We start from the raw sequence: 15,000 nt of genomic DNA, 5'->3' as shown, positions 1-15,000 counted from the left end.
CACTGCCATGTCTGTGATCACATCCCATTTGGGTTTTGTGGCTTTGATTCCATCGCTGTCCTTCACTCTTTTCATGATCTTCCTGAGAAAGTACAAACAAAAACACTCATCCCCCATTTGTTATTCGTCTGCTAGAATGCCATTTTTGCCCCCCCCTATTCCCGTCGTTTTTGCCAATTGCATAATGTCCTATTCTTAAACAACCCGACATAGTGCACTTGAGGTGGGTCTTAGTGTACCCTTGTGTTGCGTGGAGCGCTCATTGAGCGAGAGGCCCACAGCCCTCGTCTCGAGTGTCGGGGCTCTGCCTGCGTTATCTCTGCATGGGTCGCTGCTGCATGAAGCTCTAGTCTCCACCGGCGCAGGGACAGGCTCTCACAAGCTCAACCCCATCCTGAAATCCGCCTAATAGACCTTTAAGGCCATACAGGGCGTGTGCTCTGCCAACATTTCTTTTGAATTTGTTTTATCTATCTATCCATGGCCTTGTTCAACAAGTGGATGTAAACCGCTTCGAAAAACATGTAGCCATTTAAAAGTAGGATTTCTGCAGAGTTTGTGCGAGCTTCTCCTTATCTCACTTGAATTGACAAACCTGTTCACCCACTCCCCACCACAAGCTCCCTCCCCCCCATCCAACACCCAACCCCCCCCCCCCCCCCCCACCCCACCCCCCTCCGCCCCATCACAATGAACTGAAGTCTGAAGTGATAACTCTTAAGTGAATGAGTTGTAAAACACAGGCTGTGTGTTGTCACTCTGACCTTGTAGCACCCAGTGACATGGCAGGCTTCCAAAGATGAGGATCGCCTGATAGGACGCATTCTGCTCAACAAGCGCATGAAGGACGGGAGTGTGCCCCGAGACTCGGGGGCCCTGCTGGGACTCAAGGTGAGCAGCTCGAACCCCTCACTGCTTCTCTGTGACTGTGTCTGAGCAGCGTCCCGGGTGCTATGTGTCCTCTGCGTCTTTTCAAAGAATCACACCATCATGTGCACTTTTACCATTTCTGCGGCGTCAATAATGATCTGCGGTATGGAGGATGATTCCGTGGCATTAGCAGCACGGAATTCTTCTGTGGCTATTCATCTTGTCGGGCTGATTTTACCCACCCCTCGGCTGTACTCATTATAGATGTGATTCACACTATTAAGGTATATTTGATTATATCCAAAGCTTTTAAAGAAATGTTCACTCTGCGCCCCTGTAATCTGTATTGTTATAGCTTTCTCCCATAGTTGTGAAACAGCCCCCCTTGTGATTAGAATCAATCCCAACCCTTCGGTTCACTATCGTTGGATCAGGGTGATGTCATGCCCATGATTTGGTGCAATCCCCCTATTTTTGGTGGCCGCTCCATCCCAGCGCAACGCCTAAAGAACCCTGCTTTAAATGTGGGTTCATTTCTCATTCTATTTCCGCCCACTGTTCAAACACATGCACGGCGCGTCGGCGTGTCAGCTCTGCACTATGTGCTTCTGTCCGCTCAGCACCAGCCGAGCGAGGCCTTTCAACCTCGGCAGTCAGTCCATCACTCACGGGCCCATCCCCTGCCGATGCTGTCCATCTCCAATAGACTTTATCTACGCCCCACCTCCCCCTTTCTCTCTTCCTTCCCGTTTTCTCTCTCTCTCTCTCTCTCTCTCTCTCTCTCTCTCTCTCTCTCTCTCTCTCTCTCTCTCTCTCTCTCTCTCTCTCTCTCTCTCTCTCTCTCTCTCTCTTCCCCTCACTGGGTCCACGTTCGTTACATAAAGCCATTTCATTTAGCGGAACTTCCCTAAGCACTTTTGTATATTGGCATTCAGCTGCCATTAAGAAAGAGAGAGAGAGAGAGAGAGAGAGAGAGAGAGAGAGAGAGAGAGAGAGAGAGAGAGAGAGAGAGAGAGAGAGAGAGAGAGAGAGAGAGAGAGAGAGAGAGAGAGAGAGAGAGAGAGAGAGAGAGAGAGAGAGAGAGAGAGAGAGAGAGAGAGAGAGAGAGAGAGAGAGAGAGAGAGAGAGAGAGAGAGAGAGACATACGAAGCCTGTGCATGCTGAGTGGAGAGCAGGGGTGTGTGGTACAGTACACATGCTGCCCAGGGGCTTGTAGCCACGCTTCAGAACAGCAGACTATTGAGGCTAGTAAGAGCGGTCCTGCAGAGGAGATGGCAAAGCACAGGGTGGACCCTTTCTCCTCCACACATAATGCCTTTATTTATTTATTTTTATTCAGGCAACGCGCCTCGCAGGCGGAAAAAGCCCGAGCAGTGAGTGACCACAGCAAGATTCTTTGAAGAATAAAATAGGAAAACAAGGCAATGTGAAGTGTTTGTGGATTTATAGATTGTACATATTCATTGCTTTATATATGTTCATAATTGAGAACCGACTGAAGGAGAGACAGACAGACCAACAGACAGAGTTGTCGATTCATCAATTCATTGACTCACTGATTGGTGTCTTTGTGAACGGATGTACACATGTACCCATCCTCCCCGTTCTCCTCTGCAGGTGGTGGGGGGAAAGATGACAGAATCTGGGAGACTCTGTGCTTTCATCACCAAAGTGAGGAAAGGGAGTCTAGCGGACACGGTCGGGCACCTGAGACCAGGTAGGAAAAAAACCTGACGCTTCAGTCCTAAAAAATATTAATTCTGTGCTTCTATACATTTTGCGATAAGAGAGATCTGAGCCACACCCACAAGGATGGCCTGATGATTTAAAGACACAACGCTGAACATGTGTCTATGTCTCTATGCCACAGACACTGAACATGTGTCTATGTCTCTATGCCACAGACACATGATTCTCTCTATGTGTCTTTGTCTAGTTTACCTGATCATTCAAATACACGTCGCTGATTATGGTGTTTGTCAAATATCTGTCCGCAGGTGACCAGGTGCTGGAATGGAACGGGACACTTTTACAAGGAGCCACATTTAAAGAAGTTTACAATATCATTCTGGAATCCAAGCCTGAGGCCCAGGTGGAGCTGGTGGTGTCCAGGCCAATAGGGTGAGACATTGGTACTGCTAAGGCGTGTTCACTCGAGGAGCGCCTGGATCACCAACCTCACGGTGGTTTGCTGCGGAGTGGCACATGACGTGCACTACAGTCCAAAAAGCCAGGGTGTTGTCAGCTGATTTTGTGTGATTTATACGTGTCGTGGGACCACACCGCCTGACCTAGGGGTATCCAAACGCTTCTCAAGTGAAAGCACCTTAACGTGTGTGTGATCAAAGCATTCCAACACATGTTTCACAAATGAAACATTTGAGGCTTGAAATTATATCTGCCGTCTTTTTCTGGGTATAAACGGATATGCTCATTGATAGAATATGATCAAAAATATTGCAGATGGTTTTTGATTCCGATATTTAGAAGGGATTTTAGGGGAGAGGCAGGAAAACGAGCGGATTGGTGTGGACTCGGGTGGGTGGTGGTGGGTGGTCGTGGTGGTGGTCCGGGAGGCTGGGCTTTTATCATCAAGTCTCCAGCAGGGAGAGCCCAATGTGCAGTTGGACCAAGCAGCGCTGCATATTAGCTAATTAAACATTAGTCTCTGCCTGCCTTTGAGCTCTGCATTCGGCTTCGCTCCCCGAGGAGGGAGTAGGTGGAGTGGGAGAGAGAGACAGACCGGGAGCCAGGCAGTCACTCCCTCTCCCTCTCTCTTTTACCCACCGCATTGGCACATCTCAGGCTAGCGGCTACGCTAAATGAAGACAAATGCCGTGCTTATGAGCGCCCCGAAAGCGCAGCGCATTTAGCATTAGCCTCGAGTGCTCCTCTGTGCTCCTATTCCTGCTCCGCTCCCATCCGTCTCCTCTGTCTTAAAATCTTAAACGTGTACTCACCACTTTTCTACCCCCACCACACTCTCGCTCTGTCTCTCTCCCCCCCCCCCCCCCCCCCCCCCCCCCCCACCCCCCCCCCCCCCCCCCCCCCCCCCCCCCCCCCCCCCCCCCCCCCCCCCCCCCCACCCCCTCCCCCCCCCCCCCCCCCCCCCCCCCCCCCCCCCCCCCCCCCCCACCCCCCCCCCCCCCCCCCCCCCCCCCCCCCCCCCCCCCCCTCTCTCTTACTCTCTCCCTCTCTCTCTCTCCGTTTCAGCGATATTCCGAGGATACCGGACAGCACACACGCACAACAGGAATCAAGTGAGTGTGGTCGCGACGTGTCCTCTCCCCAGCCCCCCCTCATTGGCCCATTTAACCCGGTTAATCAGCCCAGAAACATCAAGCTAAGGGACCGTCTGGGAGAGAGGATTCCATCATTGTGTCGCTCTATGCTTCACTCGCCCCTTTTTTCTTTTCTTTCTTTTATTTTTTCTCTCTTCCTTTCATCTGGTCTCACCCTCTATAACGGCAAGTACGCCCTCTTTTTTTCCATGTCTCCCTCTTTTTTTCTTTGTCTCTCTCTTTCTTATTCTCTCTCTCTCCTCCTCTTTCTTAATCTCTCTCTCTCTCTCTCTCTCTCTCTCTCTCTCTCTCTCTCCCTTTCTTTAAGTCCCTGCTCCTCTGATTTCACTACAAACCGATTTTTTCATCTTGTCACTCGTGTCACTCATGTCACAACACTTTACACAGAAAAGCAAGTATCTCAGCCTCTCTCTCTCCCTGTCTCTCTGTCTCTCTCCCTCTCTCGTTCTCACCCTCACCCTATCTCTGCCTCTCTGTCTGTCTCTCGCCCCTCTTGTCAGGTTCAAGCTCTTTTGAGTCTCAGAAGATGGACCGTCCCTCCATCTCCGTCACGTCCCCCATGAGTCCCAGCATGCTGAGGGATGCTCCTCAGTACCTTTCAGGACAGCTCTCAGTAAGCGCTACAACAATACCAAACTGTGCTACTCTGAACAGTAATAATAATAACAAGAGACTTTATTCAAGCAGATGAACAAAGTGCTTGACGTGTAACACAATCCAAACACATTAAACGACATTCAAAATACATCGTGATAGAACAACAGAGGCAGGGCAAGACACACCGAGACAGATCAAAGAGCGTTGCGTCGCATCACCTTGACGACGTTAGGACCCAGACCAGGCTTGTACATTTGAGACGCGGTTGGAGACCATCTGGGAGCCACTCCCTCGTTGTACTCCGATAGAGAAAGCACTGCAGCAAATTCAGGGGAGGGAAGGAGGGCCATGCACCTAGCTCCACAGAAAGTTGCCGTGGTGATGACACACGTTCCGAGTGGAAATGGTTTCAACTTTGACCCGGCCAGCAGATAGATTTGCAGTAGAGTCCAAAAAGGCAGGAGGATTTGAGCTGTAGCTGATATACGTAGCTTATACTTGCCGCTCTCGAGAACAAAAATGCCCGACCTAGTGGCGCTAGGTCTCCAACCGTGCCTCAACTGAACTGGCTTCATGGATTTATGCGACATTATAAAAGCATGATTAACTAGTTCGCATTTGATGTGACAGCGTTATGGACGAGATGAAGCAATTTAGGTCGATTAATGATTAGACCGTGGAGTTAGAGGTCCATGTTCAGGTAGGTGTAACTCTGAGGGAACACAGTGAGCCTGTGAGTCAGTTCCACTGGCCCTGTCCCAGCCCGGTGTGGGACTCTAGATAAGGTTACGGTGGGTTGTCCATTAACCTGCTGTAAAATACACCCCTGGGGCAAGGAACTTAGCCCAGGCTCTTGAACTTAGGGCTCTTTAAGACACCAGCCACTAAATCAACTCAATCAAAAGACTCCAAGAGGGAATTTGGTTAGATATGTGGCCTTCCTTGTCTAATCTCCTGCTAGTCCTTAGCAGTAGGATACACATATAGGCTTTGAAGACCTCTCTTTTTACCTTAGCCCTAAGAAGGAAAATGGGTCTAATTTACTTAATGGGTCTAAGTACTTACTGCCAAGATGTATGTTTACTGTACACCAAATATATTTATAACTAAATGTATCTACCAACTCACTACACAAAAAAACCCTGTATTTTACCGCAGTTGCAGATCATGCATTTTATGAGAAGCTCAGTTAACTCTGGGCAACCGTTTACTGCAGTTTAAACAAGCGAACAATGAAATGAATAAAAGTTTTGCTTGGCAGGTTACAATTGTCAATAGGTGCGTCACTGTGACGCAAACGTGCGCAGAGGAAAATCGTCCGGTAGAGAAATAAAAGACGATGACTCATAAAGACGATGAGTCATCGATAATTTCTCTCCAAAAGCCTCTCTTTTTGGGGCGGGTTGGCCTCAGAAGAACAGTCTAGTGAATAGCTGCTGCAACCCACACTCCCGTACACTTGCAATGAATAAAGAACGCATGAGCACTAATTGTTCACTCAGAGTATGCTGTCCTTGTGTTTAGTTCATCTAATAGGTCTCTTGTATAAATGTATGAGTTCGTTGTGTGTCTGTTTTGTCGTGGGGTTTTGGTTTTATTGCAGATTTTTTGTTTTTCTTTGCTGTTCAATTTTGCTTACCCAGAGCCAAAGCCTTAGTAGAAGAACAGCGCCTTTCCCCCCTAGGGTTCAGGTAATGGGCCCTCCAGCCCGTGCTTTCTATTGGTCTACGCTCCTTGACTGTTGACATGGCCTTTCTTTTCTGTTTCCATACTCTGGAAAATGCATTCCCTGGGAAATGGCCGCTTTAACTTCCCTCCGGTGCCGTCCATCGTGCCATCTTATTGCCTTTAATTTTGACTCTAGTTTCATGACGATGGTTATATTTTTCACGTTTCCTTTAACCCATTCTTGCCATTATGCTCGGGTATACTATTGCATGCCCAACGGTTCTGAGCTACATTGCTATTATTCGAAGAGACCCTCTTCCATGCCTGTTTTCCTAAAGTTATCTCAGTAACGGTCTTGCCCTGCTGTGGCAATTTAGGAGGGTGTCTTCCTGGATATGTCATTCAACATCTTCTTTCTTAATTTCTTCTATTTAACAAAGTATATCATGGTATCTGAACAATGATATTAGCCCCTCCTTATGGTTATCATCACAGAATGCCATAAAAATCTCTGTCAATCACAATATAAGGTAAAAGGATATAAAACAGCACATTGAGGTAGATGGGAGGGGATTTTCATGCTGCATCAAAAAAAACAACATAGTTCACTCTCTGCGGCTGGGTGTGAACAGATGGCGTATTTCTTTGCAGATGTGAATTAATTAATAAATAATAATTTATATCACTCAAATATCAGACTTCAAACCAACCAAGCCTTTGATGCTTATTTGGCTTTGGGAGGCTCTTATAGTCCGCATTAATTCTATCATCACAGTTCTATATATACATTATATATTTAGTATATTGAATTGTTTACATTTACTGGGGATGCTGTTGTCCTTATTATTTTCTTTATCATATTGATATATGAAAAACAGAATATGCATGTCTTTTGTTTTCACTAATTTACATAATTCTAAAAACCTTATAAAATGGGCAGTTTGGGAGTCTTGTTTGTTTGTGTCTAAATGTTGTATCATGTAGCCTGCTATAAAAATAGTGTACTCCTCTCCTTTCTGTTAACCAGTGGCTAGGACACATTAAAACCCATAGTCCTTAATTTGTTTAAAATGAATAGTAAACACACATCCCTTGACCTCAGGCTCCCTGCTCTGTATTGCGTGCCGATGTCAAGTCGTTTCTTGAATGCCTTTCCTTGCCTGGCTGCATGACACGCAGACAAACAAAGCCTTGGTCCAAACCCTATGTGTCACCCCCTTTCCACAATCATAACATGCAAAGTATGGACCGGTACTTAGAAGACAATTTTATTTACATTCATCGGCTTTCTTTGATTTCACCTCCACGTCTTCATTTTAAGGAGATTCCTCCTCTTCTAAGTGTTTGCCGTGAACATGTGTCCATACGGGTCCATTCACAACCACACGCATGGTTGATTTCTTACTATCAATATGCACTGAATTAACGGAGAGAACGCTATTGAAGAAGACATTACAGGTTTACAGGACCATGGCAGGCGAGCAAACACTGCTGACTTCACAGAAAGTGTCCTTTAGCATTCCATAGCTCCGCTTCAAATGATCATCAACCAAAGTAAATATTATATTGGCATTGGAAACTACATTTGAAAGTAGGCACCCCCACAGGGCTGCACAGTCAGTACAAGCACCCATATTGTTACACTATTGTTTACTTAAATGATCAAATATCATATAAATTATAAACTAGTCAATAAACCTCGACATCAAAGCATCAATAGGGATCTCAAATTCAGAATTGCATATTTGGCAAAACCATTGGTTTGCTCATGTCTTCCTGAAACCTCAGCCTTGAGACATTTCCCTGCAGCATGCGAGCTGTTCAAAATCTTTATCTTTGTTTAACTGCATTGGGCAGATGCAGGAGAATACAATGTTTGCACAGTGTCGCCAATATTACATCTTAGAACTAGAGCCACATAACATTTTGTATTAAAGACACAATAAGCAGCATCAAGAAAATGTTATATACACCGCTCTCCATCCGGCCTCCACTTCCACGTCTTCTCCTGCATCGCTGCTATTTTTAAGCTTAAGATTGTTTTTTTATGCATTACTTTTTTCAAATTGCTGTGGCATATACAGCACTCTCTCATCCTGAAGTGTCTGCTCCCCTTCGCCCCCTGCAGGTCAAACTGTGGTATGACAAGGTGGGCCATCAGCTCATTGTCACCATCCTCGGCGCCAAGGACCTGCCATCCAGGGAAGATGGCCGACCCAGGAACCCTTACGTCAAAATCTACTTCCTGCCTGACAGAAGGTAAGAGAAGGAACAGTTTACGCCCCCCCCCCCCCACCAACTTTCCCCCTCTACATCGTAGCTTATCTAGTGTTATCTTATAGATCTTATAGTTTGTATTGCCGGTTGATATGTAGGTGTGATGTAAGAGCGATAAAATGGATATTTGTATGTGGTGTGCAGGGGCTGAATTGCTTTATATCTGCTATTTGTTAGAAAGAAAGACCAGTCAAGGTTGTATGGAAAGTATAGCTGCCTTTAGGCTTGTATGAGTTTGTGCAAGTTAATCTGCTTTCCTTATCTAATGACTAAAATAGTGTTTACGAAGGCTCCCCTGTGTGTGTCTCCCAGCATGCCGCAGTGTCGTGCTCTATTCTGTGCCATGTACCAGTGACCCGTGTTTGTGATTGCGTGCTTTTGAGTGTGCGTGTGTGTATGCGTATGTATGTGTGAGTGTGTGTGTACGTGTGCTTGTGTGTGTGTGTGTTTTCGTGGCTGTTCCCTGCCGTGGTTGTAAATAAAAACAGTTTGAATTATTGTTCCTCCAGTGACAAAAGCAAGAGGAGAACAAAAACGGTAAAGAAATCCTTAGAGCCCAAATGGAACCAGACCTTTATGTACTCCCCCGTGCACCGGCGGGAGTTCCGCGAGCGCATGTTGGAGATCACGCTGTGGGACCAGGCCCGTGTCCGGGAAGAGGAGAGCGAGTTCCTGGGAGAGGTGAGCAGATCCACGGCCCCCTCACATTGTCCTTCTTCCTCAGCCCTGGTCCACTCACTTCCCAATGCACACATTAACTTGCAATATTACTACAGCAATGGTCTGACGGTTCTACCTTTTTTAGGGGGTCTCCGTATATGAACATTCAATGTTTTCGTACTTTAATTGTTGTGTTAAAGCACAATTTAACATAATTTGAGATTGATGAAAGGAGAACAATCACTGAAAAACTGTTGATATTTGCAGCATGCTTATTTTTCCTACATCATTTAAGTCTGAGCTGGGTGTGTGTTCCCTTTTTCAAAATAATTCTACATGTAATTTTCATGCATTAAGTCTATACTTATTCCTCATCCTGTCAAAGTAGCTAATTACCTTTGGTACCTTTGGAAGATAATCGTTTTTGAATATTGTTTGAATATGGTTAAATGACCTTCTTAAATAAACTCTTTTTTATTAAGGGGGGAACCGAGTCTCACCCTGGCTAACCCCATAGTTCAACAATGACATGTGTGTTTGGTGTGTGTGTGTTTGTTTATGAGTATGACACTTGTGTATGCTATGTATTAATGTATGTATGCAGTGTATGTGTGCAGTGTATGTATGCAGTGTATGTATGCAGTCTGTGCCTATATCGTACAAACCCACACACTCATACAGTGTGTGCACTGTAAGATGTCACCTCATCCCGGTCCGTCTGTGTGTCTCAGATCCTGATCGAGCTGGAGACGGCACTGCTGGACGACGAGCCCCACTGGTACAAGCTCCAGACCCACGACGTCTCCTCGCTGCCCCTGCCCCGTGCCTCCCCCAACACCCAGCGCAGGCAGCTCCACGGGGAGAGCCCCACGCGCCGGCTACAGAGTACGTAGCCCCCCCTCCGCACCCCCTCCTTAAAGGTGCAGTGTGTAGCATTTAGTGCCCTCTAGTGGCACAGACTTGGCAGGAATTTAGTATTACATCCATAAATATGTTTGGATTAGGGTATAATCTCATAAAAATAAAGATATGCATTGTTATCGTTACCTCAGAATGACCACCCTATATCTACATAGTGAGCGGGTCGTTGGCTTTATGCCCTCTATCTGCTAATTTCAACCCAGAATTAGTTTGGTTTTATATAAATGCTTGATTTATTGTAGATATATGATATTTTGTAATCCCTTTGTTCAAACACAGAAACGGTGAGAGATTTTATAAAATATAGTTGGCGTGTCTATGACAGGATAACAACCTGCATTATATTTCTGCAGAGCAATGCCCTTGCCCAGATATTCAAAATGTGATATTTTTTATATTTATTAATAAATGCATGGCAGTGACTCTGAACCAAAGATGGGAGTCAAAATTACTTCAAAATCACCAATTAGAGAACCTGTGAAATGCTGGGAACATATGTTGGCACTCCATCAGGACTTAATGAGGATCTGCTGCCGTCTTCAGCAGGTTCCTTGTGTTAAAGAGGCACTAGATCTCACTCAGACAGCTCATTTGTAGGCTTTTGGTTGCTCTGCCGTTTTAACATCTCGGGTGCGTTGTTTGCCTGCTTATGATTTCACAGATAAAGGCCCGTACAACTCAGGTAAAGGACATGGGGTCCCCTCCTGTGCCTCTTTGGGAAGCCCCTGAGTGTTACTGTGCGTTTTGAAGGCAACCATTCCCGTGCCCCAATTCTCCAGCCTATCTTGATTTATTTGCATTCGTCCACATTTAGTCAATTTCAAATATTGGTACATATTTATTCTACCCTATGCGCCAATTTGTTAACAGACATGTGCACCTCTCTTTAGGAGTAACTGGAGATTTGGGACACAATAATCTCTCCTTATTTGTCGACAGTTTTCCCCCCAATCCTATCCCACAATCCCTGATCCTTTCCCTCGTAAAGACATAATGAAACGGAAATGGATTACTTACCACGTCAAACAGTTTCAAATCAAACAGACCCGTTTATGGGATTGTGATGACAAGTCTGCGCAGACCAAATGTTATGTTATGTTATGTTACGTTATGTTACGCATCACATAACAATGCAGTTCCAACAACGGCAAATATGTAATACTTTTATACATTTAGATTTCTTCTAAGCGCTCCCATTATCACAAATCAAATCCGGAAAGCTCGATACACAAACCTTGGTTAGTGTAGTTTATCCATGACTTCCTGCTGGTTTAGGTTCATACTGCGGAGGTTAGGATGCCGTTTCACTCCTGTCTTTATAATAAATTTTATTTTTGTAATCCCAAACCCGAACCCTATTCCTCTCCTTTCCTTCGCTTCTCAGTCCTTACTTTTATCCCCAATGTATTCCCCTTTTTCTGAAAGAGCAAAATATTTCGCTATTTTGCATTCAATAGACCTTGACTTGTTGTTGGTGTGTGCTGAAATAGTGAGTTTATAGAAATAATTGTAATTCATCTGCATTATTCTATATTGTTCTCATTATCAAACCCCAGAGAAAAGTGGCCTCACTTTTTGGTTACCCAATAGGACTTAGTATGTTGTACTCTAGCGACACGCGGTGTACAATCCGCAGCCCGGTCCTGTCAGTACCTGGCACTCCACACAGACAAATCACCTTCCCTGGGCTCAGTCGCTCTTTGGCTGGTGTGTTAGTGTGAGATTCAAGAACTGACAGCTGCAAAACTGAAACCAAAAGGAGAGTCCGCAGACACACCGGGGTCGGAGTCGGGCTGAAGACAAGTGTAGCACTGATTATTTCTGTAGAAAGCAAAGCAAAGGATCCATTTTGTTTAAGTGGTGTGAACAGCCATGTACTCGTGGAAGCGGGAATCAACATTGAGATAGATGTGTGTCTGTGTGTGCATGTTTGTGTGAAAGTGAAGTTGAAAATCTGTGTGTGTGTGTGTGTGTGTATGTGTTTGTGTGTATGTGGATGTGTCTGATCTACCAATCTCAGGGGCCCCACGCCAAACTCAGATGTAAATGAAAAGATTGGACATGTCAATGTAAAAGCGCCACCTCTCAGATGAGGATAGAGCATGAAGGCTGGTCGGCCAGCAATGTGAGCTTTTATTGGATGGAGTTGAGTTAACGTCTCATGTTTAGGATACAAAACACGTGAATGCACCCACCCACACACACACACACACACACACACACACACACACACACACACACACACACACACACACACACACACACACACACACACACACACACACACACACACACACACACACACACACAGTACAAGCGATGTCATCAATCAAGGTCTCATTCCATTCGTCCATTGATAGTGAAGCATAGGTGGGACCGAGAAGGAAAATTCAGTTACATATATATACCAAAGTCATAGAGTAGATCGTCATGGTTTAGGAGTACTGTATTACCTGTACATATTGTATTATATTTATACCTTATACAACACTCAATATAACCCACACTTTACGCTTTAACATGAGTGTCTGATTGAAGCAATGTATCTCTTCCCCCCTGCACAAATTAACCTTCTCCCTCTGTCTTTCTCTCCTTTCCTTCTCTCCCTCTTCCCTCCCTCGTTCCTTCCTCTTTTCCCCCTCCGTCCTGAAGGATCTCAGAGGATCAGCGACAGCGAGATCTCCGACTACGACTGTGAAGAGGGAGTCGGCGTAATCACGGGTATGGCGCTCAGCTTCTTCGCTCGCTGGGAACCAGTCAAGCTAGAGCCTCGCTTCACTGGGAACCAGTCAAACTAGAGCCTCGCTTCACTGGGAACCAGTCAAACTAGAGCCTTGCTTCACTGGGAACCAGTTAAAGGAGAGCCTTGCTTCACTGGGAAACCGTCAAACTAGAGCCTCGCTTCACTGGGAACCAGTCAAACGAGAACCTTGCTTCACTGGGAACCAGTTAAACTAGAGCATCGCTTCACTGGGAACTAGTTAAACTAGAACCTTGCTTCACTGGGAACCAGTTAAACTAGAACCTTGCTTCACTGGGAACCAGTCTAACCAGGGCCTTGCTTCACTCGCTCGGAAACAGTCAAACTAGAGCCTCGCTTCACTCACTGGAAACCAGTCAAACCAGGGCCTGGCTTCAATCTCTGTCTAGTTATGATCTCTGTCTAGATATGATCTCTGTCTAGTTATGTTCTCTGTCTAGTTATGTTCTCTGTGTAGTTAACTTTTCTGTCTCTAGTTAGGTTCTCTGTCTATTTATGTTCTGTGTCGGCATAAGCCAGAATCAGAATTCTGCTTGTGCTGAAACACATAACTAAACCAACATATGGAGGTGGGTGGGGGGTGGGGGGTGGGGGGTGAGATCTCCACTGGCTCGATGCGGTTCCTGCCTCTACACACTCCCAGTAGGGGGGTGTTGGAGAGACAGAGCGGAAGAGAGGGACATCTGCCCCCCCATGATGCCTTTCAAGTGCATTGTAATGGTTTGCACTTTTAAAGTTGGATGGTAATATCTTTGAGATGGGAACACAATGCCAATAGAGAGAGAGACAGAGGGCACAATATGTCAGACAGACTTACAGACAGAACAATCGTTAGACAGGCGGGCAGACGGGGCTTTGTGGATCAGTACAGTAGCTGAGGCAAAACCCACCCACAGCTAACTGAGCGTTCTCTCTAGAGCCTCGCTGCCTCACGCTAGTCCGCCGCCTCTCTTCATTTCCAGGGAACCCCCCCCCCCCCATGTTTAGCTGTGATCTCACCATCCTACAGAGTCCTCTCTCTCTCTCTCTCTCTCTCTCCCCCCCCTACCCCTTCCTCTCACTAAACTTGAGACCACAAGCTAATAGGCTTAGCCGTCACATCAAACCATAAAAAATAGTACTAGAGACACAGATCTCAACACTAGATAAATAGATAGATTGGAACGGTACTGATCTGAAGCTTTAGTTCCTAAAGCCTTAGCAGTAGACTATTGATAGATAATATTACTTTAATCTAGGTTTTACCATCAGGAATGCGAGTGATAAATTTAAATGGCACTCACTGTGGCTTTCGTTACCAAAGCTGCTGGTGTAACACTGACACGTTATACTGCCGTCATTATACAATCCCGCCTTTAGAACAATGAACATGATTAAAATAGGATCACAGCCAACCACAAAGCAGGCAAAGGTGTGCCGACAACACTGGTCTGGGGGATCAAACCATCGTAGCAGTCTCTGCCGGCAAAATCACTTCCATGTACCCATTCTACTGAAGCATTAGGCATGGGTACGCCTGCCATGATGGTTGACACTAGCAGTACTGCACTTTTGTCTTCTGCAATCAATGTGTTCCAGTTAGTATGAATTTGGAGGACAACATAACAGTTGATGGCCATACAAGTACATTACAAAATGTGTTATCACTAAGACCAAAGTAATGCAATACTATTTTCTACAATCGTGGCATGACCACATGCTCAAAGCCCTTCAGCAAAAACGGTACGAGCTAATTTTGACAAATGAGATCGGTAACGGGTGTTGAGAAAATCTACTGGGAAAGGTTGGGAGAGGCAGAAGTTGGCCTTTCCTTTCCATCAGCAGTATTCTCCACCAAATGTACTCTCTTGCTGTATCCGATTGCAGTATCAGGAAATTGTCAGCAATAGGATACAGTAACACTATCAGTGCTATCAGAAATTACATTCATGTCGTCCTCATGCA

The 15,000-nt window shown here is 45.7% G+C and overlaps 1 protein-coding gene across 1 annotated transcript in view; it reads left to right on the top strand.

The window, feature by feature from the left end:
- The window catches only part of rims2a (regulating synaptic membrane exocytosis 2a), a 135,908-nt gene that overhangs the window by 74,509 nt on the left and 46,399 nt on the right, over nt 1-15,000 (top strand). The window contains exons 9-18 of the mRNA XM_056602987.1: nt 772-891; nt 2,488-2,587; nt 2,868-2,991; nt 4,084-4,130; nt 4,673-4,785; nt 6,413-6,460; nt 8,566-8,696; nt 9,203-9,395; nt 10,106-10,259; nt 12,948-13,016. Coding sequence (XP_056458962.1) covers nt 772-891; nt 2,488-2,587; nt 2,868-2,991; nt 4,084-4,130; nt 4,673-4,785; nt 6,413-6,460; nt 8,566-8,696; nt 9,203-9,395; nt 10,106-10,259; nt 12,948-13,016 — 1,099 coding nt within the window. The remainder of the gene's footprint in view (nt 1-771; nt 892-2,487; nt 2,588-2,867; nt 2,992-4,083; nt 4,131-4,672; nt 4,786-6,412; nt 6,461-8,565; nt 8,697-9,202; nt 9,396-10,105; nt 10,260-12,947; nt 13,017-15,000) is intronic.

This window comes from Gadus chalcogrammus, chromosome 11 (assembly GCF_026213295.1).
Source record: "Gadus chalcogrammus isolate NIFS_2021 chromosome 11, NIFS_Gcha_1.0, whole genome shotgun sequence".
Classification (NCBI taxonomy): domain Eukaryota; kingdom Metazoa; phylum Chordata; class Actinopteri; order Gadiformes; family Gadidae; genus Gadus; species Gadus chalcogrammus.
This window is presented reverse-complemented; position numbering and strand designations above follow the sequence as displayed.